At 44.4% G+C, this 24,513-nt stretch overlaps 1 protein-coding gene across 4 annotated transcripts; it reads right to left on the bottom strand.

The window, feature by feature from the left end:
* Positions 1-5,545: 5,545 nt before the first annotated feature.
* Positions 5,546-23,526, bottom strand: UBAC1 (UBA domain containing 1). 4 transcript variants are annotated; one of them, XM_075716647.1, is made up of 11 exons: positions 23,378-23,394; positions 20,641-20,825; positions 17,257-17,377; positions 15,744-15,817; positions 14,346-14,453; positions 13,161-13,278; positions 12,350-12,458; positions 10,616-10,889; positions 9,406-9,492; positions 8,356-8,494; positions 5,546-5,762 (listed from the first exon to the last, which is right to left on the bottom strand). In XM_075716647.1, the coding sequence occupies exons 2-11, from the start codon at positions 20,653-20,655 to the stop codon at positions 5,647-5,649; spliced, it is 1,161 nt and encodes a 386-aa protein (XP_075572762.1). In that variant the 5' UTR covers positions 20,656-20,825; positions 23,378-23,394; the 3' UTR covers positions 5,546-5,646. The 4 variants fall into 4 exon arrangements, with proteins under 4 accessions (XP_075572762.1, XP_075572761.1, XP_075572759.1 ...); XM_075716646.1 differs by lacking the exon at positions 23,378-23,394 and adding an exon at positions 22,797-22,939; XM_075716644.1 differs by lacking the exon at positions 20,641-20,825 and having other exon boundaries at positions 23,378-23,526.
* Between the last annotated feature and the right edge of the window lie 987 nt (positions 23,527-24,513).

Here is a 24,513-nt window from a genome sequence, read left to right as displayed (position 1 = left end):
TGCAAGCACCACTGCTCTGCTAGTTAATAAAAATGCTGTTTATTCAAAGTAGAAGAACGGGGTATTTACTTTGGCCGAAACACTCACTATCCTGTGCGCGCTACTTTCGTAAAATTGCCGCTGAAGTAGAGATCACCGGTAACCTCTACCTCTTCTACAGGCAATATTTGCTGACAGTGTTACTATACATTCATTTGGTGCAATGCTTATTTAAACAACTTTCAAAATATATTAAAAGATCCTCAGCCCATGAATCACAATGCCTAAAAAAAAAATTTGTAACAGTCCCAACTAAAAAGGATTTCAATAACGACCTAAGCGTTTCTTGCATATGAAGATCAATCTCCAAAAGACAAGTTTGGTTCCAGGAGAGTGAGGAAAGAAATGGGGGTCAAGGTTGTGGGACACGTCTGTGACAGAGGCCACGAGCAGCCAAAAAGCAGTGCTTAGCTGGAGGTTTCAGAGCTCTTGCAGGAGCGAGCCTCGCACCATCCCAGAAGAGCAGGAGCGCGCTGAAGACTGCTTTAGAAACTGTGCAAGTTAATCTGCCAGCTGCAGGGAGAACAGAAGTGTCCTTGAAATGGTGTAAAGATCAGCAAACTGCGAAGTAGCTGGATAATCTTGTGGGACCATTTCCATAGGGTGACGCAGCGATCTTAAAGGAAGACTCGTGCCACTGCTCACAAGGAGAGAAAGCCCGGCAGATCCTTTGGACAGGACCAGACACTAGAGGTGTATCAGGAGACCTACGCTAGCTCAGTCTCACAGGTCAAGACAATCAAGGTCCAGGTTGTGAAGTGGCCACTGGCATTTTTTTCCCCCAACACATCCCTTTAAATGCATCCCCTATAAAGAGAGTATAAATATGAAGCCCTGAGAACAAACTTCCATATAGTACATTTCTATTAAAAGTATCAGTGTTTTGATGACAAAATTATAAGTTACATACATTTAAATAAATAGCTGGCGAGCTTTCAAGAATCATGGAGTATCAAAAGGTAGAAGATTGCCTGTATCAAGCGATGGGGCAAAGAGCTAGAACTGTAAGAAATAGTCACTGCATTGTACAAGCCACCTACCACTGCATTTCCTTACTTGATTTCACAGACTTCCAAATATTCCCTTGACCGTGTTATGAGCCGCTTAAATATGACACATCTTTACTAGTTATAACTTGAACACCAGAGATGCAAGCACAGGACTCGAACCTGTAAATCCTTGCTCCTGTGAGTAGTTCTTCCTCCCCAAAACTTTTTTTTTTTGTTTTAAACAAAAACTTCTGTTCCCATGTGCTTAGAGACTTCTCGCTGGCCTACACACCAGATCCACCAATCCTCCACTCTTCAGGCACGGAACGGGACAGTTCATCACCAGGCAAAGCTCTTACCACACACATGCCTGGAGACCCCTCTGCACATTCTGACTCAATAGCAGTGATCTTTCAGGGTTTTTTTTTGCAGGTTTTGTAAAAACTGGGGTAATCAATGCCTTTGCAGGCACAGTGGACAACTCCCCCCTCCATTTACTGTGATGAAGTAGCAATACACCCAGGTGTGAAGTGGACACACAGCTCCCTCGCCTGCTACTAATTCCTAGCCTACCACCACTGATGTCCTGATCAATTCCTCAAGCATTTCTTTAAGCCCAAGGGTAGTTTGTGTTTGTTTTAAATCAACTCCTATGCCTTACTGCAAACATCACACCTCTGAAGTTCTGGCCTCTTTCAGCTATTGGCCACTGGAAACTTAAGTTCTCGAAAGACAAGCAGGACGATGTCAAAGCCATATCAAGCAAGATGACTGTTTGGTAGATCAGGAAGAACAGAGTCTCCGACACTTCAGCTCTGGAATAATGAAATTCAGAAATAACCACATTCTCAAACCTTCAAGCATTTTAAAGATGCAGTATTCCTTTATCCCTAAGGTCTCTAACTGCTGCTGCAACATTAGGTTGTGGTGTTGAACCTGGGCATTCTTACCTTCTTCTATTACATAAGCATGACCTGTTTTACCGATGCTTTTTTCCTCGCTTTATAAAAGGTTCAGCGGCACCAATTCTGTCCTGGCACACCAAGGGAGGCAGCTCTGATAAAAGTTATCACCCCGATCAATCTGACACTGAAGAACATGCACAGTTCATAACAGGTCCTGGCAGTATCACACTCTGATCCCATTGCTGTGGGGCTGATGCAGAGATACACAAGCAGCAGAACCTTTACCCTCAGAAGCACACGACTCCGCTCCTCCGAAGCGGGTCAGACACCACCTGTCAGGAATGCACCCAGCTTCGACCCGCTAAAATTTGGGGAGCTGGTTCAAGTTCCTCACTCGCACTGCCCTGGCAGCAGCAACAAGCAGTCCTGGGGGCAGCTCCTCCAGTGCCAGTACAGGCAAGATGGGTTGCTCGCTCTTGCCATACGGCTAGGCACCTAGGTCTTGCCAGCAAACCAGCTGGCAAACTTTTGAGATGACTCTAAAGTTAACAGATGATAGAATCATAGAATCGTCTAGGTTGGAAAAGACCTTTAAGATCATCCAGTCCAACCATTAACCTACACTACCAAGCCCACCTAAACCAATCAAGGGTAGACGAGACTAAACCATGTCCCCAAGTGCCACCTCTGCCCGTTTTTTGAACACTTCCAGGGATGGGGACTCCCCCACCTCTCTGGGCAGCCTGTTCCAATGCTTGACCACCCTTTCCATAAAGAAATTTCTCCTAATTTCCAGCCTAAACCTCCCCTGGCGCAGCTTGAGCCCATTTCCTCTCGTCCTATCGCTAGCTACTTGGGAGAAGAGACCAACACCCACCTCACTACCCCCTCCTTTCAGGTAGTTGTAGAGAGCGATAAGGTCTCCCCTCAGCCTCCTCTTCTCCAGGCTAAACAACCCCAGTTCCCTCAGCCGCTCCTCATAAGACTTGTTCTCCAGACCCTTCACCAGCCTTGTTGCCCGTCTCTGAACACGCTCCAGCACCTCAATGTCTTTCTTGTATTGAGGGGCCCAAAACTGGACACAGGATTCCAGGTGCGGCCTCACCAGCGCCGAGTACAGGGGGACAATCACCTCCCTGCTCCTGCTGGCCACACCATTCCTGATACAAGCCAGGATGCTGTTGGCCTTCTTGGCCACCTGGGCACACTGCTGGCTCATGTTCAGCCGGCTATCTACCAACACCCCCAGATCCTTTTCGGCCAGGCAGCTTTCCAGCCACTCCTCCCCAAGCCTGTAGCGTTGCATGGGGTTGTTGTGACCGAAGTGCAGGACCCGGCACTCGGCCTTGTTGAACCTCATACAGCTGGCCACGGCCCATCGATCCAGCCTGTAATGATCCTTGTCTGGTCTGTCTGGAAGCTCTACAGCCACTCCAGAGTCTGATCGCATTCTACTGAAATCAAAAGAAGCATTTCAACAAGGCTTCACGTTCTTCAAAGACCAAGACTGCTACTGACGTATCTGTTTGATAAGTCTGAACCTGTACTCATTCATTCAGAAGCCAAACCCCCCCCACCAAACTACAGGGTAGTTTTCCCCAACTTTGTCTTCTAAAACCACTCATTAAAAGGAGTATTTACAAGAATCCTGACTGGTAGAGAAGGACATGTACCTCTAAATATTAAGAGCTTCAACTAATAGTATCTTCTGGTAGCACTACAGGCAAAAAGCTTCAGGGAGTAAGAAAAAAAAAATGGACAAAATAATCAAAACCTTTCATAACACTACAACATTCAGTCACAACTACTCACGAGTAGTTGTGAACTCACCAGGTTGCAGGATCAGGTTCCTAACTTTTACAGTTATAGGACAAGGTTACAATTTCATGTCATGCTGTCAGTCTGTTCTCAGCAAGAGTCCAGGAAAATGGTTTTACCGTCCAATTTGAACAGAAGAAACCTCTCTATAAAGCTCGGAAATTCTCAATGTAGAAGTATTTCAGCAGTCACGAACCGCAAAGCTTAATGTGAACTTACAAATAACAAAGAAAAAAAATCCTGGGATAGCAAGTGAAGATAAAATCTCATGCTGTTTTGATTTCCCCACCCTTTGTATTAATTATGTGAAATTGGCAACTTCAGTGCCTTGACTGCGTAACAGCATAGATTAGATGCCAAGTTCAGGCCAAAACTTGTTGCAGGGTTTCGGGTTGCATCTTGTTGCATTTTTGTTTAATAAATCCTACCACACAAGAATAACCCCCGCACTTAAAAAAAAGGTGACATGCAGAGCTCTTCAGGACCTCTCTATTTGACAGGGCACCTTTGCGCTATTTAAGAACAGGGTCTCCATCTGGTTACTCTGCATTTTGGAGAGGCAGGTCTTGCCCCAGCCTGCCTTTCCAAAAAATGGCTGTGAAATGCAAGACGTAGCAGGGATTATGACAGATGTCAATCAAGTTGCACTAACTTGAAAACAAAAACCATTTTTGTTCAGACTGTTAAAAAAGTAACGCCCCCCGAGCCCAGTCATAACAAAAACTAGCTGGGTGGTCACCAGGGAGTTCTGTTCTTAAAAGCTCACAACTCCTGTCTGAAATCTCAAGTCAGTCTTCTAACAAAATAGGAAAGACACAGCCTGACATTCTTGGTATTTCCAAGGTAAAAATAAGTGTCAAGAAACACCATTTCTATCTCAAAGAAAATAATAATTTCAAGCGTGCTTTTAAATACGTTAAACAAGATAAAAACCTAAGCAGTTCTGCTTCTTTACAGATCACCAATGAAAACCCCATGCAAATTAGTAGCTTTTTTGTAAACAGTTTGAAACAAAGTCAAAAATCACACGTCTCCTTTCCAAAACCGTGCACATAAAAATGGAAAAACACCCACTGCGTGAATATATCCCTCCTTGCGCTAGGATATGGCAGAATATGAACTTATGAACTGCAGCCTACTTGAGAATCCAAGTCTTGGTGTAGCGAGTTCTGTTGTGAAGGAGATACTGCATCTTTAACGTAGCCGACAATCTCCTACGAGCAAAACTACTGGGGGACTGCAACAACACTAACGCAGAAAATAAATAGGAAAAAGTAATGCTATTTATTAAAAGAATTCCATCTCTGAATTATTCTGTTTAAATTATAACACAAGATAAACAAGTTTGGATAGAAATGTGCTTGCTCTCCCAATATTTGGACTTTTAAAAAAACACTTCCCAAGAATCAATTAAAAAAGCATTTTATAATTTGATATAGCCATAAATTAATACTGTTTGGAGATAATTAAGATCCTACGCTAGTGGTCAGTGACCTTTTGTAAACGCTAGCCAGATGCTAGCAAAACTGGCTAGAAAACTACTGCCACAGGCCTTTTTAACAAGCATTATCATATTTCTTCCCAACAATCAGATTCTTAATTTTTTTTCACAAAACCTTTTCCTATTTTTTCTTTTTAATATACTTTATTTTAAACCTAATACCTGAAAACATAAACAAGTCTTCAAACCTCTTCCTCTAACACTAAATCCACAAGGCAATTAACTTCAGTTGGCCATAACTACGTAAGTCATCGTGCGAGAGACCCGTTCAGACAGGATCTCCCGCCCTCCCCTTCCGTCCGCCCCACTCCCAAATCAATCCATGCACCCTCCCCTTGAGGAGAAGGTGAAGTGAGGGACAGGAGGAAGTGGCACAGTGGACTGGCATTCCCCTTTACGTGCGATTCAGCGTCTGGAAGATTCGCGAGATCTGTAGCATGACAGGCCCAGTTTCTGGATCATTCATCCACTGAGTGCTGTTCAAGGGGTTTTCAAGCATATCCTCAAAGGCTGCCAAGAGATGGAAATTGCAACACTCAATTAGTCCTTCAGTCAGCAAAGGCTTCAATGTTTGGGATGCTTCGACAACAGGACAGTTAGAAATAGCTGCAACCCAAAGGCATCAGGCAAGCATCACCCAAAAGTGGTGGGAAGGCACATCCACATTTACCATTCGCACTCCTGAGTCTCCACAGACCGGGGTGCTACAGGCTTTACGCTTTCCCCATTCCTCAGCATTAAATTCACTGCGGACAGAGGGTGGTAAAATACTCAGCCTGGATTACAGTCCATCTCACAAAACCTCAAGGACACGGGTTTGAAGAGCAAAAGCCTTAGCAAATGCCTACATGCAGTAGCAGGGAACATGCTATGCAATTCAACCGTTTATGAAAGCCCATCTTAGAACTGGGTCATTTGCTGCTAATACTCCTACGGGAAGACTATTCTGTGACTCCAGTCTTCTGATCAAAGATTTTCCACATCCCAACCTAGATTTTTTAACGGCTAGTTCTTGCACCAGTATCTTTTCCCCCCACCGGGTACTCAACCAAGACAGTTTCCTAGAGAGCGCTGTCACCCCCTTGCCTCTGCCACCTTTGCTTTCCCATGCTGCACGTTGGCTGTCCTATGGCTACTCTCTCGTAACATCTCTGAAGAGAAAACTAAGCCAACAAAATAAGAAGCAGGTATGCCAAAGGCTACCCAGGAATAAGCAGCGGAGCCAGCAAAAGCACAGTCCCTTAGGCCCCCAAAGCTCTGTCTTTCCAGAGAGGCCCCTGGAGCCAGAAGGGAAGCAGCGCCTTCCCTCTGAGCAGCACGCGCTTTCTCCTTCCTGGTGTTTGGAGAGCAGAGAACATCAGGGAGGCAGCCAGTTCCACCTGTCCAGACAGAGGCAGAAGGGGAAAGGCTGGCTGTGCAGAACAATTCCCTCCCTTTCTGAACAGTGACAGAGATCCAAATATGTAAGAGCAGTTTTTTCTTTCTATACACAGCTGTCTTTACAATAAGCTTTGTTGTTTAGTTTGGTTTTTGAAATGTGCTAGTTTTCACTCTTCTACTTACGCTGAAGGAAGCAGACAGCTACTGCAAGAGCTAAGCTGCAAGTTTGGCAGAAGAACGGTCCAGGCAATAATTTATAAGCCTTATGACAGACACCGAGCTGGACTACTGCACATTTGGAGCAGTCGTTACGGAGCAGGACAAAAAAAGCAGTTGCACATCTGACCTATTCAGAAGTCACCAAAATGTCCGTGTTGTAAGAGTCTGGCAGACAGGCACCAAGGTCAGCGTCTTAATTTTCCCAGGAGTGTTAGTGTACAAAGCTCCAGCTGGCATTAGCGGGAGCTGTAAGTACCCAGCACCTCAGAAAGGCTCATCACTAATACCCTGCTCAAGGTCATGCAGCATGCCTACAGAAAAGCCCAGAATAAAGTAGAACTCTCGCTTTTCACCACTTTAACTATATTCTTTTACGGAGACTCAAAGAGCTTAAAACTAAAGATTTATCAACATTCTGTAAGTATCTAATTAAATGCAAACATTCATTATTAAAATCTGTGACATAAGCAATTTGCAGATGTATCATTAGGAATATATTCTCTGATGTTCATCCAAGGTTTGCAAGTGCATATAATGGCATTTCATTTTCTATTTATATTCTGAGCTGCAGTGTGGAACCCTCGTTGGAAACGAAGAGACCATTTGTTCAGAAATCAGGGTGGGAAGGTTCTGCCCCTGAATTATTTAAAGGCCTGCAAACTCTCCTAATTACATTTAAAGTAGTATTTTTAAAGGCTCTCTTGAAAGAGCTGCGCGTACACCCTTTCTTTAAAAGCAGGTCTTCAAATAAATTTTGAAGCCTAAGACTAAATGCAAAACTTTGTATATACATCACAGAGCCAATGTCATTCGTCTACATTGGCCTCCAGCATCAGACAGACCAATTCATCAGAAATGTTTCACTGCCAGGCTCATCAGCTGGGTACTTGCTGTGCTCGCAGCCTTTCTGACCATGAACACAGAGACTTTACCACAGAGCTGAAACCCAAGTAGGGGGAAGTGTATTTTCACACACGTTATCTCAACTCTGATAGGCAAAGCCTTAGCTCAGACTTCTTGTTTGGTTACTCTTCCACAAGTTATCTTCCGTCTCAGTGATCAGGCCTCAGCACACAGTAAGCTGTACAGCAGGAGACAGCCTTGTTTTTTCTGCGAAATAATCGGAGTTCTAGACAGACATTCCTGATTTTTCCCTTCGTGGCCAAAGGGAGCACACAAAAGGTCTCCTAAATCCACAAAAGCATTGCAGCCAGCAGCTATTAAAGTTCTGAGTTCAGCAAGTGTAATCCAGTAGCCTAGGGAATTAGTATCATTTCTGGGACAGCCCCAAGTTCTGTTCTGGGTTTAGCTCAGTCGCAGTATGACGCAAACAAGCAATGCAGCTGCTGAAAGCAAGGAAAAGGGTACAGAGCTGCACCCATCCCACAAAGCGTGCTGTCATCATGCAGTCTCTACTCTTATCTGCCAGCAACTACAGAGACAGTGTGTGTGTGTACATATATATATATATATATATAATCTCAGAAACCCAAGCAGGACTTACCTAGTAGAGTTTTAGGGTTGGTTAGCCCTAACTGTACCACTGGGTTTTCTAAGATGGCTTGGAAGAGAGGGCTGTTGGTGTCAATTCCCTTATCTAAGTCCTCTGGAGAAGGCTTTCTGTCTCCCAGCAGCCATTCACACTGAAAGAAATCACCAGGCACAACAGATTTCATGATTGGTTCATCAGAATGAGAGTGGCTCCAAAGTTTTGACAATGTGGCATGTTAAAAATATTTTTTCTTCTCATCGTAAAGACCGAGCTATACATTTCACACCAGATGACTATTTGTGTGTTGCTCCCACACCTTTAGTTCCACAGGAACAGCAGCAGTGCTTGGTATGGTAATAAAACTATACCAACTTTGGATGTTTCCAAGCTCAGGGAAGATGTGCGTTATCCTATTTATGTACTGCCTCAAAGAGACCCCATCAACACGGTTACGATGCGTCAGCCTGAACTACCACCCAGCCCAATATCCTCTAACAGCAGCCAGCACTGGATGCTTAAGAAGAGAAGATTCCTTGGCTGTCAGCTGCGTCCACATAATTTTCCTTAACATATCATCCACTAACCAGGAGCTAATCAATCTTTGAAAACCTTTGTAATTTTTGATTCCATAAACGGTGGAATACATTGCTGAAGAATGGTAATTTACATACCGCATGGCTTGAATCTCTTGCTTGATCACTTATTCCTGTCTTTTAATCAGTTATTAATTACTGGGAATACCTTTTCCTTTCTCATGACAGCATAATCTCTTCTGCAGACTCTGGTGAGGCAGTTTCTCAAAAGCTTTTTGAAAATCCACATATGCTATCCCAACCAGATCAGCCTCAACCTCACACATGCTGAGTTCCTCTAAGAAGTCTGAAACCTTTGTATTCTAGTTGTGCGTCTAGTTTGAAAGAGGCACAGAATAGGTAGCGCTCATTTCATCTCCAGTAACAGTTGGGCTTTATGATAGATCAAAACATCAACCAATTCAATGAGAAAAGACTCAGTTGAGCAGACTATTTTAGCAATAAGGAACAGAAATGACACTGTACTCACAGCTGCATTTTGCTGGTTGTTGTTTACTCTGAGTGCATCTACCACTTCTTTTTCATCAAATCCCATCTCCATCAGGGCAATGACAGCCTGTATCAGATTGGCACAGCTTAATAAATATAACATTTAAAACAGAAATGAGAACAATCAAATCCTTTCACCTTCTGTGCAGGAGCTTTTTGGGGGGTAAAAACCCCCCATTGTTTCCACTTGTAGACCACTAAATCTTATCTACAAAGTTTTCAAATACTCTATATCAAAAGTGCCTTTATTATGGAAGAATAAATCTTAAGAGCAAAGGCAGTTCCTATCCTCAGCCCTGAAAGCTGAATGCAAGACAAAGAGCAAGTGTACCTGAGGTAGAAAGGAGAAGAGCAGGACGGAAACACCGTCTTTTAGAACTTCTCTCACGTCACAAAGCTTTTGTTCACATCTCACTGACAGATCAAGCTCCACATTCATTTGTGGAGCTCAATTAAATTCACTCAATTTAATTTTACTTCCTGGATTATTATATTGCTAGTGAGCATTATGTATTTAGACAAGCGTATCTAGATATTGTTATGAGAACGTTTAATCATTTAGAAATTGTACCCAGGTCATCAAATACCTTTGCAGCTTTTGACTGAAATCACAAGAAACAGCTAGTTGTAAAAGCAAGTGTTGGATTCTAAAGAGCACCTCCTGGTGAATTTACAGTGTGATAACACCACATATTTTCATTTTCGCTAATACTGTGTTCTGAAAAAAAGGCTAACTTCTGTGTTTGCTGCAAGACTTAAATCTGCTGGTGACACTTTGCCTTGTCCCCTAAATACAATAATGCTCTTCTGTCCTTTTCTACAGCAAAAGGACCTTCTCCTGTCCTGCAACCCTTCCTTCCCAGACAGCGGTCATAAAAAGCAATGCCAGGAGTCTGGCAGCTCGTTGTAGTCCCATCAGTTAATTTTCAGGTGCAGAAGTAACAGTGTCAGTAATTTAGATACTGTTATCTGAGACAGCAATGCATTAATTAGGTAATATCCCTTTCAGCAACCTGAATTTAAACAGTCCCTAAAGACTTCCACTAAAATACTGCCAAGCCAGCATAATATACATCTACCCAGATGTCCCATTTAATTTACTAACTAAACATTTATTTCCATTACATGGTGCCCACACAGTCCCTTCCACTCCTAACAGTTACATAAATAGTGAGATAAACAGCACGTACCCGTGGGTCTGGACGAAACTCTCTTTTCCTCCGGATCTTCTTGAATATTTCTGTCAGCTCATCCTTGGCCTCTTCTCCACCTGCTTCTGAACCAGGATCCGCAGTCGCTTCAGCAGAGGATGCGCCAGCTTCAGCAGAGGATGCGCCAGCTTCAGCAGAGGATGCGCCAGCTTCAGCTGTGGCTTCTGATGGAGTCTGACCTGGAAGCGGAGCATCCACTGTAGGGTCATCTGCATGTTCTATCAACCACTCCATGGCCTGCGTCACTGACATACTGAAAGGCAAATTAAAACACAAGGATGAGAAGCACTCCAAATATACAGTAGTGTTCCACACACATTTACATTTGCCTTTGCATTCATTCTTGTGGTATACTGACTTGCAGGTTAATTAGTATTTGAAAAGTCATAAATAAAGTTTTGGAGCAAATCTCAAAGCACCTTAATTCTCTGTGCATTCAGGACACCACAATCTTCTCTGAAGCCAGGAAGACAGAGGAATGAAGTCCAGCTTGGGACAGCTGCAACCCAGATTTTAAAAGGCATTTCCGAGGGAGTCACCTTATTCTCCACATCATCTGCTTTATTTCACAACAGACAAACACTGACTATGCACAACTGTTGACAAAACTGCAAACAAAGCATGTTCCAAATTTACATGGAACCACCTCTCAGATGCAAGCTGCTTTGTTGCTTCTTAATGAGAGCTCTCTCAGACATCCATCCAGTGATCAAGGAACGCCATTAACAACACAAGAAAGAGAGAGAGTGAAAAACATTACATGTGCATAATACGCCTTGAGCAAGAGCAAAATTCAACACAGGCAGTTGCACCTGGACATGTACCACTCTGACTTAAGAAGAAATCTGTGATGCCTCGAAGGAGAGGCCAGGCCAAGGGAACAGAACACCACGATCATAACATGGTCACCTGCCATCCACGGGAACTGCTCAAGCTAAAGGATCTGGAGACCGCCCCAACACATCTCCTCCCAATGAATACAGGCAAAGGAAAGATAACAATAGGGCAACTGAACATGTAATTTCATTTGACACACAGGAATTACCATGTGTTCACAGAAAGGAGAGGAAAGCCTTTGCCTATTTGGCTCTTCAGCTACAACACGAGAGATGGAGGACATCAGGGGAGAAAGTCTTTCTGAGCCCCTAGGAAGAGATACTGGGAAAGACTGACTGGAATACATTGTGGATTCTCTATCATTAGAAATTTTCAAGAACAGCCTAACAAACCCCTCTCAGGAGTGAGGCAGTACAGATGATTCTTCTTAGGGCACGAGAAGAACTACATTACCTCCTATTTTCCTACAGTTGCTATCTGGACTTTACAATATCCTTCAAATGTTTTTAAAAGATCAGCACAAAGTATTTTTCTACAGCTGAAAGACCAATGTGGATGAGCTAGGTTTGCTTTTTTCTCTAAAATCTGAATTCTACAGTGGAAGAAAATGTGAGTTTAATACTTGGAAATAGTGCCAGCCTGGCAGCCTTGCGAACTGCAGACCAGCTATTCCTTCCAGAGCAAGTACAGCACTGTTTCCCCTTCCCTGTGCCATCCGCACCTGCGCGCTGCCTGAGGCAGCGCTGTTCTTTGAGTTAATGCTTTTTCCAACCTAGTTTTAGGTGACCCACATAAGGAGACCTTAGAAAAAAAATGCATTTTTTTTTTTTTTAACCATATCAAGTAGTTTACAGGCAGCGTGCTGAGTACACTTACTGATTTAATCGAAGGGCTTTGACAGCTCTGCTTTCTGGAAACCCCATTTCTGTAAGCTGTCGCAGAGCTATCTCATCCACTCTGTCTTCCTCATCCTCATCCAGCATGGCTACACATACACAAACAAAACAACATTCAGTAAAATAAAACCCTTTCTCAATGGAATGGCATGCGTTAAGTTCAAACCCTATTCTTCTCTTCCATCCCTGGTTTTGTTTCTGCCCTGAATTTGCTATCTCATCATTTAATGTGCTGCACTCAGCTTGGTCAGGCTCACATAGATTCTTCCAGGACAAAGACTTTGTCCAGATGTGTTCAAGATCTCAAATGAAAGACAGCTAACTCTCACATTACCATAGTATTTCCACATAAGTAAATATATAGGAGATTCACTGAAGATCTACTTATCATTTATTTAGAAAGGAAGTTGGATCTGCTTGTAGCAGATCTCAAGGGCAAGCATTTCGCACAAACTGAATCAACAGCTATGCTTTCTCCTCATTTTACTACCTCCTTGTGCATTTTCAACTATTCTTTACCATCCCTAAAGCGCAACTCATGAAGTTCTCTGATTTTTTCCACTGCTAATGATTTTATTTTTAAATGGAACTTCTCATCCATCCCAAAGGGACCTTATAAATTCACAAGTTTTACACAAACTATACCCACAAGGTGAAATCTTTGCCAGAAAGTTTGTATCAGCTTTGCTATTACATTAAGGTCTGGACTTCACTCTGCAAGCCCACTCTTCTGCTATGGAAACAAACAAGTTCCCAGGATTGAACTAGTAACTATAAAGATACGTTCATACCATTTGCCTTCTTAAACAGTTCAACTGCGTCTGGGTTCAGTGCTAGCAATTTCTGTGCAACTTCTATGAGAGACACTAATATCTTCCGGAGCTCTGTCTGGAACTGCAAGAAAGGAAACTGTCAAAACATTTAGACAGGAAGTTACCAGACATCATTAAATCTTAATATATCTATTGTTAGTATCTCAGCGGCAGTCTGGCCCCCTGTACAGAAGGTTGCTTTATTAGGGCTTTATTTTCGTTGTTTAGTCTCTCAAGAAGCACTGGGCCTTCCCTGTGAAGTGCTGCATGTAAGTAAAAACCTACTGGGCAGAAAGGGCCTTTTATTTCTACCACAGCTTGCCGCCCACTACCACCACAAGACGTGCAGTGTTCAAGAAAACTCACTGCTTCAGAGAAACACTTTGACTCCCACCTTGCGGAAGGGTTGGAAGAAGACAGCTGCAGTAGCTCCGTACCAGTGCTACTTGCTTTCTGTGAACCAATGAGCCTTCCTGGTCTACCATTTGCTTTCTAGTAATCTAAATTTGAAGCACAGAGATCAAAGCTACTTTCTAAACTGGAGCATCACAAATTCCTTTCGGTTGGACATTTGTTTTTAAAAATGCCACGGTCAGTAGTTCATGTTGGCCATTAAACACCTTAAATGCCAATTGTCCCCTCTAGGCTACTAGGGCACTCTGACAGCATGCAATATGTAGGCAGATTCACTGCTTCATACCCCGACTAGCACAGAAGGGTAAAAGTAGTCCCCACACCACTGAAGACAGTTAGAAGCATTACAACCTCTATCAGCGTTCAATTACTGAAGTCCAAATTTATGCCTAGTATCTCTTTTCAAAACCACGGAAGAGAAAAGAACCACTGCAAACACCTGACTATTTAAGACTGAAGAAATAAAACACCCTAACTTCACATTTGCCAGATCTTGAATATGTTTACTGAGGCTTTCCCATGGACAAATAAAACATTTAAAATCATAACTTAGAACCAAGTGCTTTATTACCACTAAATAGTATGACCTGCGTCTAAATCTTAAGCTATCTACTTTAGTATACACTATATACATCTGAATTTCTCTTATAGAGAAAAGACAATCACATTCACAGGTAAGAGAAAAGGTTATGCAAAATAAAAGCCCGTTTGGATGTTAGTGTGCGAGTTAAAGTCAAGTCCAATACTTACATCCCTCATGTTGTGATGGGCCACAGTGCGATCTACATTGCGAGAGGGCAGATTTGCAGTTGCTTTGAGAATAGCATCCTTATCAGGAGCTTTCTGCTCTTGTTTCCTCTGAAGGATAGGAAACATGATCAGGTCTCATAACCCATTATCCACAGAACAGAGAACACAGCATAGCGGAGAGCAGTTTCATATTCTTCACCAAGGCATCAAGCAGTGCTCTGTAACTTGCAACTAAGAGAAACAGCAGTCTAGCAATACAATGGATTAATAGCACCAGTATCATTTTGCAATTATAGAGCAAAATTGGACCTGCTTAGTTGCCCCACTTTCAGTCCTTATACCTATATTTCTGTTATCTAAACACGCAAGGAAATTCCAGCATAAAGAGGGCAGTGATAGATCAAACGCAGAGAGAACTCGGAGGCCTCAGTGCCCAGGCCTATATTCTGCTCCACATCGTCTGCTCATAGCACGCTCTCTTCAAACCCATGGTTTGCCGAGAGAGGGACCAACACTGTGCACAGACTAACACTTAACTGCTTAACACTGGAAGTGCTTCGCTCCTTGCAAGTATCATGCAGAGATATATGGTGCCTTGGATTTTCAGTACATGCTTATAGTCCAGGACAAAACGTAGCAGGGTACAAACTATAAATATTTCCCAATCTTAGGACTTAATGCTCTTAGACTGACATTCTGCACAGCAAGACCATACTGAAGAGAGACACATACACCAATACCTACAGGAAGGGATACAGAGACATACACCAGTACCTACAGGAAGCAAGAAGAAAAAGCTGTGCAAGGACGAAGTAGAGAGACCTAGGAATTCACAATGTCAAGCACAAGCATTGCTCGAAGTGTTTATGCGATAACAGCAACGGCAGTACCACTCGTGCACAAGCATCATCCTGGGCATCGCTGACCCTCAGTCACAATTACATTCCAATAAAATAAAAAAAAAAAAGAATAGTGAGGGACCAACACTTCAGCTCTAGAGACCTGGTTAGAGGGTGACAAGCCACACGTAGCTAAAGATAGAAGACAGCCTGGCAGCAAATCAACTTATTTCTATCGGGTTTTCAAACAGAGACAAAGCAAGGCACCTGCTGAACTATACTTTACAGTTATTAGACATTTGTTCAAAGATCAAATCTATTCCACTTCCACAGAATGTATCTGCATGTCTTATTTTAAGGCAAGTATTCTCAGAATCAAAGTTAAAAACATAAAATCAGCTTCCTCAAAGTTTGGAAGAAATATGAAGTAATTTCCCTAGAATTCAACCGGTGGCATTTGCCTCTACAAGCAAAAAGAGTACATCACAATAATCCTTCCCTGTATCGTTAATGAAGCAGTTAATCAAAATGGCCAAGTCGAGAAGTCTTTCAAACTCACTTTCTCCTCTGCTGACACGTCTGCCATTTTGGGGAGTGGAGGTGGCGCACGCTTCTTTATCAAAAGCAAGACATCTAGAAAGAGAACGATACTGAAATACATTAGAAAGTAATGTGAAAACAGTTCTTGTAAGATACTTCACAAATTCCATTTTTCCGGGAGATGTATTTTGTATTAATTCCACTGTAGCATCAGACCTTTTTCACACTTTAAAACCTATATGGCTTTACATGCTCCCCTCCAGCGCCTGCAATTCCTTAGCGCACAGTGAATTCAAAACACGGCCCATTATTACTTACACTTTGATATTGCACATCACCTGGCACGAGCTTGCTTCAGACTTTTAAGAGTAGTACTTTCCCCTTACAAGGCACCCTTTTTCTAGAGATCATGCGATGCTTTACAAAAGTTTCTAGCACCTCAGTTACTACCACATACATTCTAAGGGTGGAAAGCTGCAGACACACTGTTTAGAGCCCAAAACGGGCCCGTGCACCATCTGCAGTCCTTCAGCCAGATACGGCCTGACATGCAGCGTTTTGTCCATTGTATTAAGCAGGTAAAAAGCAAACAAAGCATGCTCTGCACAAGTTCCCTTGGTCTGGCTCAGCACATAACAGCCAAAAGCAACAGCTGGTGAAGGCTGTTAACCCTCATTTGTCCAAAACGCAAAAGGATCCCCATGCTGACTCTTGGCTGCCCTGTGCAGTCAGCCAGCGGCCATCAGCTGTTGGCTGCGATCTCGTCTCCCTGCCAAGCAAGGCACATGAAAGGTAGAGCACGCTGCAGAGGGAAAAGGGGCGAAGCAGCATTCGCATGGCAGCTTACTATGACCACACAGTTAATACTGCTTAGCTGCTGCAAACTGCAATTCAAAACTCTGCAGGAGCCAGCATCTCGCCTAGAAATAATACACTACCAATCAGCAAAAATGCCGTCCCTCGCCTTTGCCTAAGATGGTGCTTCTCAGCTCCTGTCCAGCTCTAAAGGCGAGAGCTGACACCGCCTTGGAAGAGACCAAACTGCTCGTGTTCACGGCAGCAGTTCTCCCGCCTCCGTGAACTCAGGCAAAAACCCAGGAACTCGACTCCTGCTGAGTTTCCGGTTCAGACAATATTTCAGTCTACGGCTGTCCTGCTTCTCTCACTTTCTGCACCACTGCCCTTTACCTCCAGAAGGTGCCATTAGCTTAAGCTGGCTAGTAAGAACTGACTCCAGCTATCACCTTTAGATCTTCTTTTGTTTCACGCATAAAAGGAAGAGTGAGGACAAGCAAACTGCTCAAGGTGCTTTCTCAGGGCCAGAAAGACTCAAGTCTTTTTTCCTCTTCCTTTTTTGCCACCTTATTAGTCTCCTATGTCAAAGCAGATTTATTAAAAGTAGATATTAAGATACGAAGTAGATATTAAGATACAAAGTAGGTATTAAAAAGGTTACTGTTTGCAACTCGCCAAATAGTTAAACACAATCTCATGTTTCTAGGCTGACAGGATGAAAAACCAGACAATCTTACCTCTATCTTGAATGTTTTCCTCTAACACTGTTTTTGTGTCTGTCAGCACCTTCTCAGAAGTAGCATGTATCAACTTATGATGTGTCACGGTTTTTGGATCCTCCAAGCTCCCAGGTACACACTGCAAAAGATAATAAATATTGAAGATCAGAAGACAAAAATAAGCCTCCTGCATGAATCATTGCACTTTGCACTTAAGATTCTCCACATACAAACTGTGCCATCACTTCTTAATAGCTTAAGTAACAGCGCAATGTGCTAGAGGCCAGCGCACAGAACGTATTTGATTAAAGAAACTGGCTTGAATTGTGCTGCAACAATACTGACTGTGGTAGGTTTCTACCTGTGTATCCACACTCCTGGCTGGGAAGAATAATCGGCAAAACGAAGGATTCTAGCATTCCTTCCCTGATGCTGTTAATTTAGTAGCTACATCAGGGAGCCGGACTCGATCACCCTTATGGGTCTCTTCCAACTCGAGATATTCTACGATTCTGTGATATAAGTCCCAACTGATTATGATGCTCTAAAAAAACTTCTTTAAATAGCCAGTTTCAAAGACCTAACATTACAGCCCAATTGCCCCAAATGAGCCCTTCAAAGGCACCAGCAATGCGAGTGGATTTACACTTCTGCAGCACAGTACATCTCTATCACGCTTCATTCTGAGCGCTTGGTCCTATACTCAGGCCTGTGGAGATTTGAAGCAAAGCAAGGATGCCCTAGGACCCACAGCCACATTAATGCTGCAACAGATCACTAAGGTCACTCACTCTTAGCGAGAAGTCTGGGGGTAGCAACTAGTATCATGAACTAAGAATGCAAATCTACAAAAAGCATCCAGTGTTTTTGCAGGAGGGAAGGCTATAATAATGCAGTATGTTTCTCATTTGTAACTAGCGTCAAAATAGAGGAGAGACTCTCTGCTTCATCTCATAATTATTATTAACACACTGTCAGACTAAACAAGCAACTGCCAGCAGTGATTTTGGTATACTTGACCTTAAACTGGGAAGCAAACAGCAGTTTCTACACCTTGTTTCAAGCTGAAATCAACAGATTTGGCTGCTGGAGCCCTACCCTGCATTCCTGCTGAAAGTGCTGAACAAAAGTTACATTCCTAACTTTTCTTCCCAACCATAAAGAATCAGCATACAGAAGATTTTTTTCATATATGAATGTTGTGCTCTATTCCTTATTACAATTCTGAAATGCATGTCAATTAATTCACTTGGAAATCAAGTTCAAACCCTTAAAAAAGAGCACGCGCACACACAGGCCTTGAACTGACTCATCTTCACACTCAGAGCGGCTCCCAGATCCACAGTGACAGATTTCAAGAACACCACATCAGTGCATCTAGAGGCTTCTAATTTGTTTGAGTGGAAGAAGAAAGCATAGTGGTTGCAATTCCAGAAAGGCAAAATTAAAAATAACAACCTAGCAAAACCACAAAATTGATGTTGCTGTTCTTGCCACTTAATACTGACCTCACCTGCTCTGCTCACAGAAAACAGCTTTTAATGACACTTCTTTCAATACGCATTTCTACCAAGCTGCTTTTACCGTGTCTGCAGAAGAGTGCATTCACCCTTCACGTAACAGAGCCATTTCCAGAAACCCCCAGCGAGATCAGTGCTTCACTTTGATGTAGCATTTACTTCTGCTCATCATAATATGTGCAACCAGCCTCCCTCAAGGGAATCCTTTTAGTCCATCATCACCTTTTCTGTTGTGACTGCAACTGATGGAAAACTCACCTACCTGCTCTTCTTCCAAACGTAATGCACTTGTTTTCAGCACGGGTCTTCAGTTCCTCATCTGAACTTCTGTACAGTTCTGATGCCTCAATAAGATTGAGGCGAGAATGTTTGAGTCCTGCTTTGTGTAACAGTAGCTTCTTACTAATCCTTCAGCATATTAACTGCTGAACAAAAGCCAAAGAATGCATTAAAGCCTAGAAGCAGCTGGGAGTACCTCCTGTAATTGATCTGGTAAGTTACCCAAAATGCTTAAGAGTACATCAGTGAAACATCTCCTCTCCGAACAAGCTCAAAGTATTACTGTTACAGATCCTGAGAGTCAGACCCCAAAGGAAGAACTTGAAAATCAGAGCTGGGAGGTGTATGTTTGGGGCGGGATGGGACATGACACAGACTCACTATCCATTTTTTCCCTAGCACGTATAAAGGGGGGGGGTGTGTGTGTGTGTACAATCATAATACTTACTAATAGGGTGGAAGCGTAAGCGAAAAAATAAAAGTTGTTTTAAAAGAAAATTCCTGGGGACACCTATTCTTACTTTCTGTTCCTCTAACCACTTTGTTAACAACTGCACAGAACAATAAGGCACATATAGACAGCACATATATCAGAGACTGCTCAGTTAAATATTTAGCTTATATTAACATTTTAACATGCCCTGGAAATAGAAAGGCCAGCTTAACGGGCAATGCCTCCACTAGCTCTCAACAGGGAACTACCACCACTAAACATCAGATCTCACTGTGGAATCTTGCTTCACAAGAACCACATCTGCCAATATTTACAGTATTTTTGTATTAAATAAAATGCTTTAAAGCATAACTGAAAATATCTTCCTGCCCAGAGAGAGAACACGCAGGAAGAGCAGTGAGGGGGGGAAGGAATTCCCTGTGCAGCGCAGAAGCAGCGCCTGTCACACAAGTGAAAGGAAGCTGAGAAATCAGAGTGCACCTCAAAGCTGAGAAATCAGGGTGCACCTCAAAGCCCCGCGACACGGCTGGGGTTAACGAGCGCTGCTCCCCCGGCAATCAGAGGTGCAGCATGCTGGGGAAGATGAGCTCTCTTGCATCTTTTTGTATAAAAGGAGATCTACTGTTTCACCATTTTGCTTCCAGTGTAAATATTTGCATTTCTTTTTAACACTGGAGTTAGGGCAGGCTGCTTTGCCAGGCAGGTGAGAAACCTTTGTTCAGAGAAGCCTGAGCAACTGCTGAAATTGTAAGCCCTGGTGATGCTAAATGCTATTTGCAGGGCCTGGAATCCTGATAAACCACATGGCTTTCTATTTGCTCTTGAAGTAAGAAAAAAGCATTTTTTGTTTGCTTTTATTAACAGAAACATTTGAAAATAGTACTGACACTCCCTACTACTAAGCTTGGGTGGCTTAAACCATCCGCATTGCTCACAAAGTATCCAAAACATGCCTGGGGGATGAACCTACCTTATCTTTGTACTCTGAGAACTAGCACCTTGCATCTCTGTTCCACAGATACTCCTTATCATACCTTAAAACCCAGGCGAGTATCACTGAGGCATCTTAAGAAAAAGGGGAACAGAAGCACAGAAGCATTAAAAGCTTGCTCCACGCTGCCAGGAAAATTACAGGTAGAGCTTACGTACACATATAGCCCACATTTCTGCATCCAGAACGCGTGACCACAATTTACATCAGGATTTCAGAAATACTGCTGAGCCTCGGCAAGAAGCAAGCGTCTCTTGCGATGAGAATATCAGAACCGGGACCATCTACAGCGCCTCTGGCCAATGCAGTGCTGTACTCGGACTGCCAACGCTGGGCACAAGAACTACGGATCATAAAAATATTTAAGTTAAGCTTGAGTTTCTGTGGTTAAGCTGACCTTTCTCAATTCTGGTTCTGAAATGAACAGTTGCTTTTTAAAAAGACCACAGGAGAGCTCAGGGCTTGCTCCTGCCGAGGTGGTGGGGCCTTGCGCAGGGACAAGGGAACACTTTGGTGGTGAAACTTGTGTGACAAAATAACTAGGAAGGAAAACAACTTATTATCAGGTATTTGTTCACAGACTACATAGACAGCATTACTGAAGGCAGCAGTTTAATAACATGTAATCACCACTAAATTGTTAGAGGTCAAGATATAAAACTAGTGGGAGGCAATATAAACCCCCAATATAAAATTCGGGGGGTGGGGGGGCGGGGAGGGGAAAGACATCGAGAGTGACACTTCAGAGATCAGTAAGCATCTGAATGTTCTGGAGGGAAAAGTGGGCACCCTCCTAGTTCAAATCTCTTACAAATATTATCTTCCTCTGCTTCCTGAAAGAGTGATTTCAAAGACTTTAGGGAACATAATAATCAGCATCTTACAAGAGATGGCTCCATAAATTATCTCAAGGTGCTATCAAGATTTATTGCAACATACCCATGATCAGGAGTCAAGATCTCTCCATTTCTGTTTTTCCCCTCCATAAAACTATATATTATCCATAATGGTTATGCAAATCCGCACCATTAGCACAAAGCAGCAGAGAGAATGAAATCAAACATCATGCCAAGTTATCAATTGTCTTCTGCCCTGCCTCACACTGCAATGCCAGCACCTATTCAATTAAGCTTCTTGATAATTAAAGGCCTTTCAGCTCTGCGCATATGCATGTAATCATTACCCCACCCCGTTTTGGCAGTCTTTGCACCACTCTTCTGCTTAATCACTCAGCTGCGCTGAAGGGGGACAAGAGGGGAGCACCAAACATCTTCCAGGAATGTAAGAGCGTGGGGAGCCCCGCACCCCACTGCTTCCAGCAAGGCACCCCCATTTTCCCTCAGGAAGGATCACACCTGCCTCTGATGAAGCAAACCCAAACGCAGCCCTTCTCATCCCTAAATCAAAAAGCATGTACGAAGACTACGGGACAAGAAAAACAGCGTGTGCCGTGACCTGTAGTTTCCAGGGGTTCTAGATGAAAGCAAACAACTAGCAAGCCCGAGGCAGAGGGCACCTGGGCTGCTGGCCGCCCTTCACAGCGTCCTCATTCAGAAAATAAAACCTTTTACCCTTCAACTGGTGGTTAAGTAGTCACAGATTACAGATATGTTCTCCTATTGCAACTGTGTTTTATGAAAAAAAAGTCTTTGCAAGACTTTGAAGACAAAAAAAAACTATTAAATGCAGTTTAATAAGCCGTGCTCCCAGAGATGGGAGTAGAGGCTCTTGCTTTTGCCACTCAGAAGTCGCACGTCTCTCAGCAAAGCTCTCGGCAAGAAATTCAGCAGGTTTTGACTCAAGCTGCCAGACCACATTGTGTTGGTTCCAGAACGACAGACTTTAGGACAGTCCCGGTCATGGGTCACAACCTTACACGTTGTTGTTGTCAATCATGTTTTTGCTTTAAAGTAAAACCCTGTCATGGCAGATGTTCAAAATTCAGTCCGATAGTTTTGAAACCATCGGTTTTTAACATTTCACACCCACAAACACACCATTGGTAAACGAGCATGTGAGTACAAAGAACCTGTGTTTTCCAACTCAACATGTACAGACTGTGCCTAGGCATTTTTATGCGTTTTTTCTTCCAGACAGCGATTAGTAATTTACCCTTTGGACACATCCATGAAGACCTTACTGCTTAGAACACAGGCAGAGTGTCAGAAGAGCCTGTTACCTCCCCATGGAATATCCCACCAGCTACTGTGCCAAGACAGGGCAAGGCTGTAATAAAACTTTTTCAAAAAAGGGAAGTTCTCCACCACAGTTACTACTTTCCTTGTTTGTTCTTACATAGAAACAAGAAACAAACCAGGCTATCATTTCTGAGGGGAAATCATCAGAAGCCAGTTCACCGGTCTCTTGCAATGCGTGGTCACCAGTTCATAAAGCACACGCAGGAGCTGGTGATCTCCAACAGGACTGCAAAACTCACACCAAATTCTGCGACTAAAGGATGCAAAGTAATTCCTCCCCCACCCCCCCAAGCCTCATTTTCCAACACACAAAACTCTTGAAACGGGCATTTGCTTTCTATATGGAACAGTTTCACGTAATTTGGGGGGGTGGCAGACACAGCAAACCAGGAAAGTAGAACACAGAAACACTTGTTTACCTGAGCAATGTGTTTGCTTGTTTGTTTTAAAAAAAAAAAAAAAAAAAAAACCCGACACTTACAGGGCGTTGGAAAAATCTGTTTTCTTCACACGGGGACCCGCCTGCCCTACCCCCGACCGTGATTTTCGGTCCCAGCCCGGAACACGCCGCAGAAAGCGCAGAGATTTCGGCCCTATCTATGCCTCACACCCACCCCGGGCTCGCCGCTCCCTCCCAGCGCACAGCACGACCGAGCACAGCCGAGGGTTTCCCGGGGAACGGGACACCCCTCCTTACGTGCTTCAGGCACCGCTCCTTCAGCTTCTCCACCGTGGTGTCCTCGGGGACCTCCTCCAGCCACTCCGCGCCCTCCATGGTGCACACATGGAGCCTCAGCACCTTCCCCGCGAAGATCTTCTCCTCCTGCACGAACATGGCCCCGGGCCCCGCCGCCGCTCCCGGCCGCCGCTCTTGTCCCGGCGACGCCTCACCAGGCCCCGGGGGCACCGCCGGGCCCCGCGCTACCGCCCGCCCATGAAGGTGACCCCCGCCAGGCCCGAGGGGAGCGGCGAGCCCGGCCGGGCCGCGCTCGGAGAAGGGAAGAGCCCGGTGGGACCCTGCCTGCGCCGCCCCGCCCGCCGCGCTGCCCCGGCCCCGCCGCCGCCGCTCCGGTCACCGCCTCGGCCCCGCCGTCCCTCCGGGGGGACGGGGGCGCTCCCGCGGCGGCCGGAAGCGGAAGGGGCGCGGCGGCGCGGTGCATGCTGGGAGATGTAGTCCCCCAGCAATGGCTGCGCCGGAAGTGAAGGCCGCGACGGCCCCGGGCGGGAATAAAACCCCCCGCCTCTGTGTGCGAGGGGTTTAATAAACTCAAAGTTTATTAACGGCGCCGCGATGGGCGGGGCGGCTTAAAAAAATAAAAATAAGTTTTTTTAAAAAAAGATGTTTTCCCAGTGCATTGTGGGAATCGCAGTCTCTCCAGCCGGCGCGGAGCACTGTGGGAAGCGTAGTCCTTCCCCCGGTGCACGCTGGGAGCTGTAGTCGGGGGGGGGGGAGGGGGCTGAGGCCTCGGCCAGGGCCGGCCCGGGCAGCGCTCGGGCAGCAGCCGGCTTCCCCGGGGACCCCGCCCCGGGACACGGCGGGGAGGCCCGGCGGGAGCCTGCGCTCCGCGGCGAGCGGGGGGGGACGGCCGGGGGACGCGGAGTTCTCGCTGCCGCCGTTAGAGGGGGACGGCGGGCTGGCTGCCGCGCCCGGGAGCGCAGCCCGGGGTGGTCGTGAATCGGAATCGTAGAATCGTTTAGGTTGGAAAAGACCTTTAAGATCATCCAGTCCAACCATTAACCTGACACTACTAAACCAGATGAAATTATTACTTTACCCTTAATTGGTTTAGTGTGGACTTGGTAATGTGGACTTGATGATTCTATGATCTTTCT

This window comes from Pelecanus crispus, chromosome 9 (assembly GCF_030463565.1).
Source record: "Pelecanus crispus isolate bPelCri1 chromosome 9, bPelCri1.pri, whole genome shotgun sequence".
NCBI lineage: Eukaryota > Metazoa > Chordata > Aves > Pelecaniformes > Pelecanidae > Pelecanus > Pelecanus crispus.
This window is presented reverse-complemented; position numbering and strand designations above follow the sequence as displayed.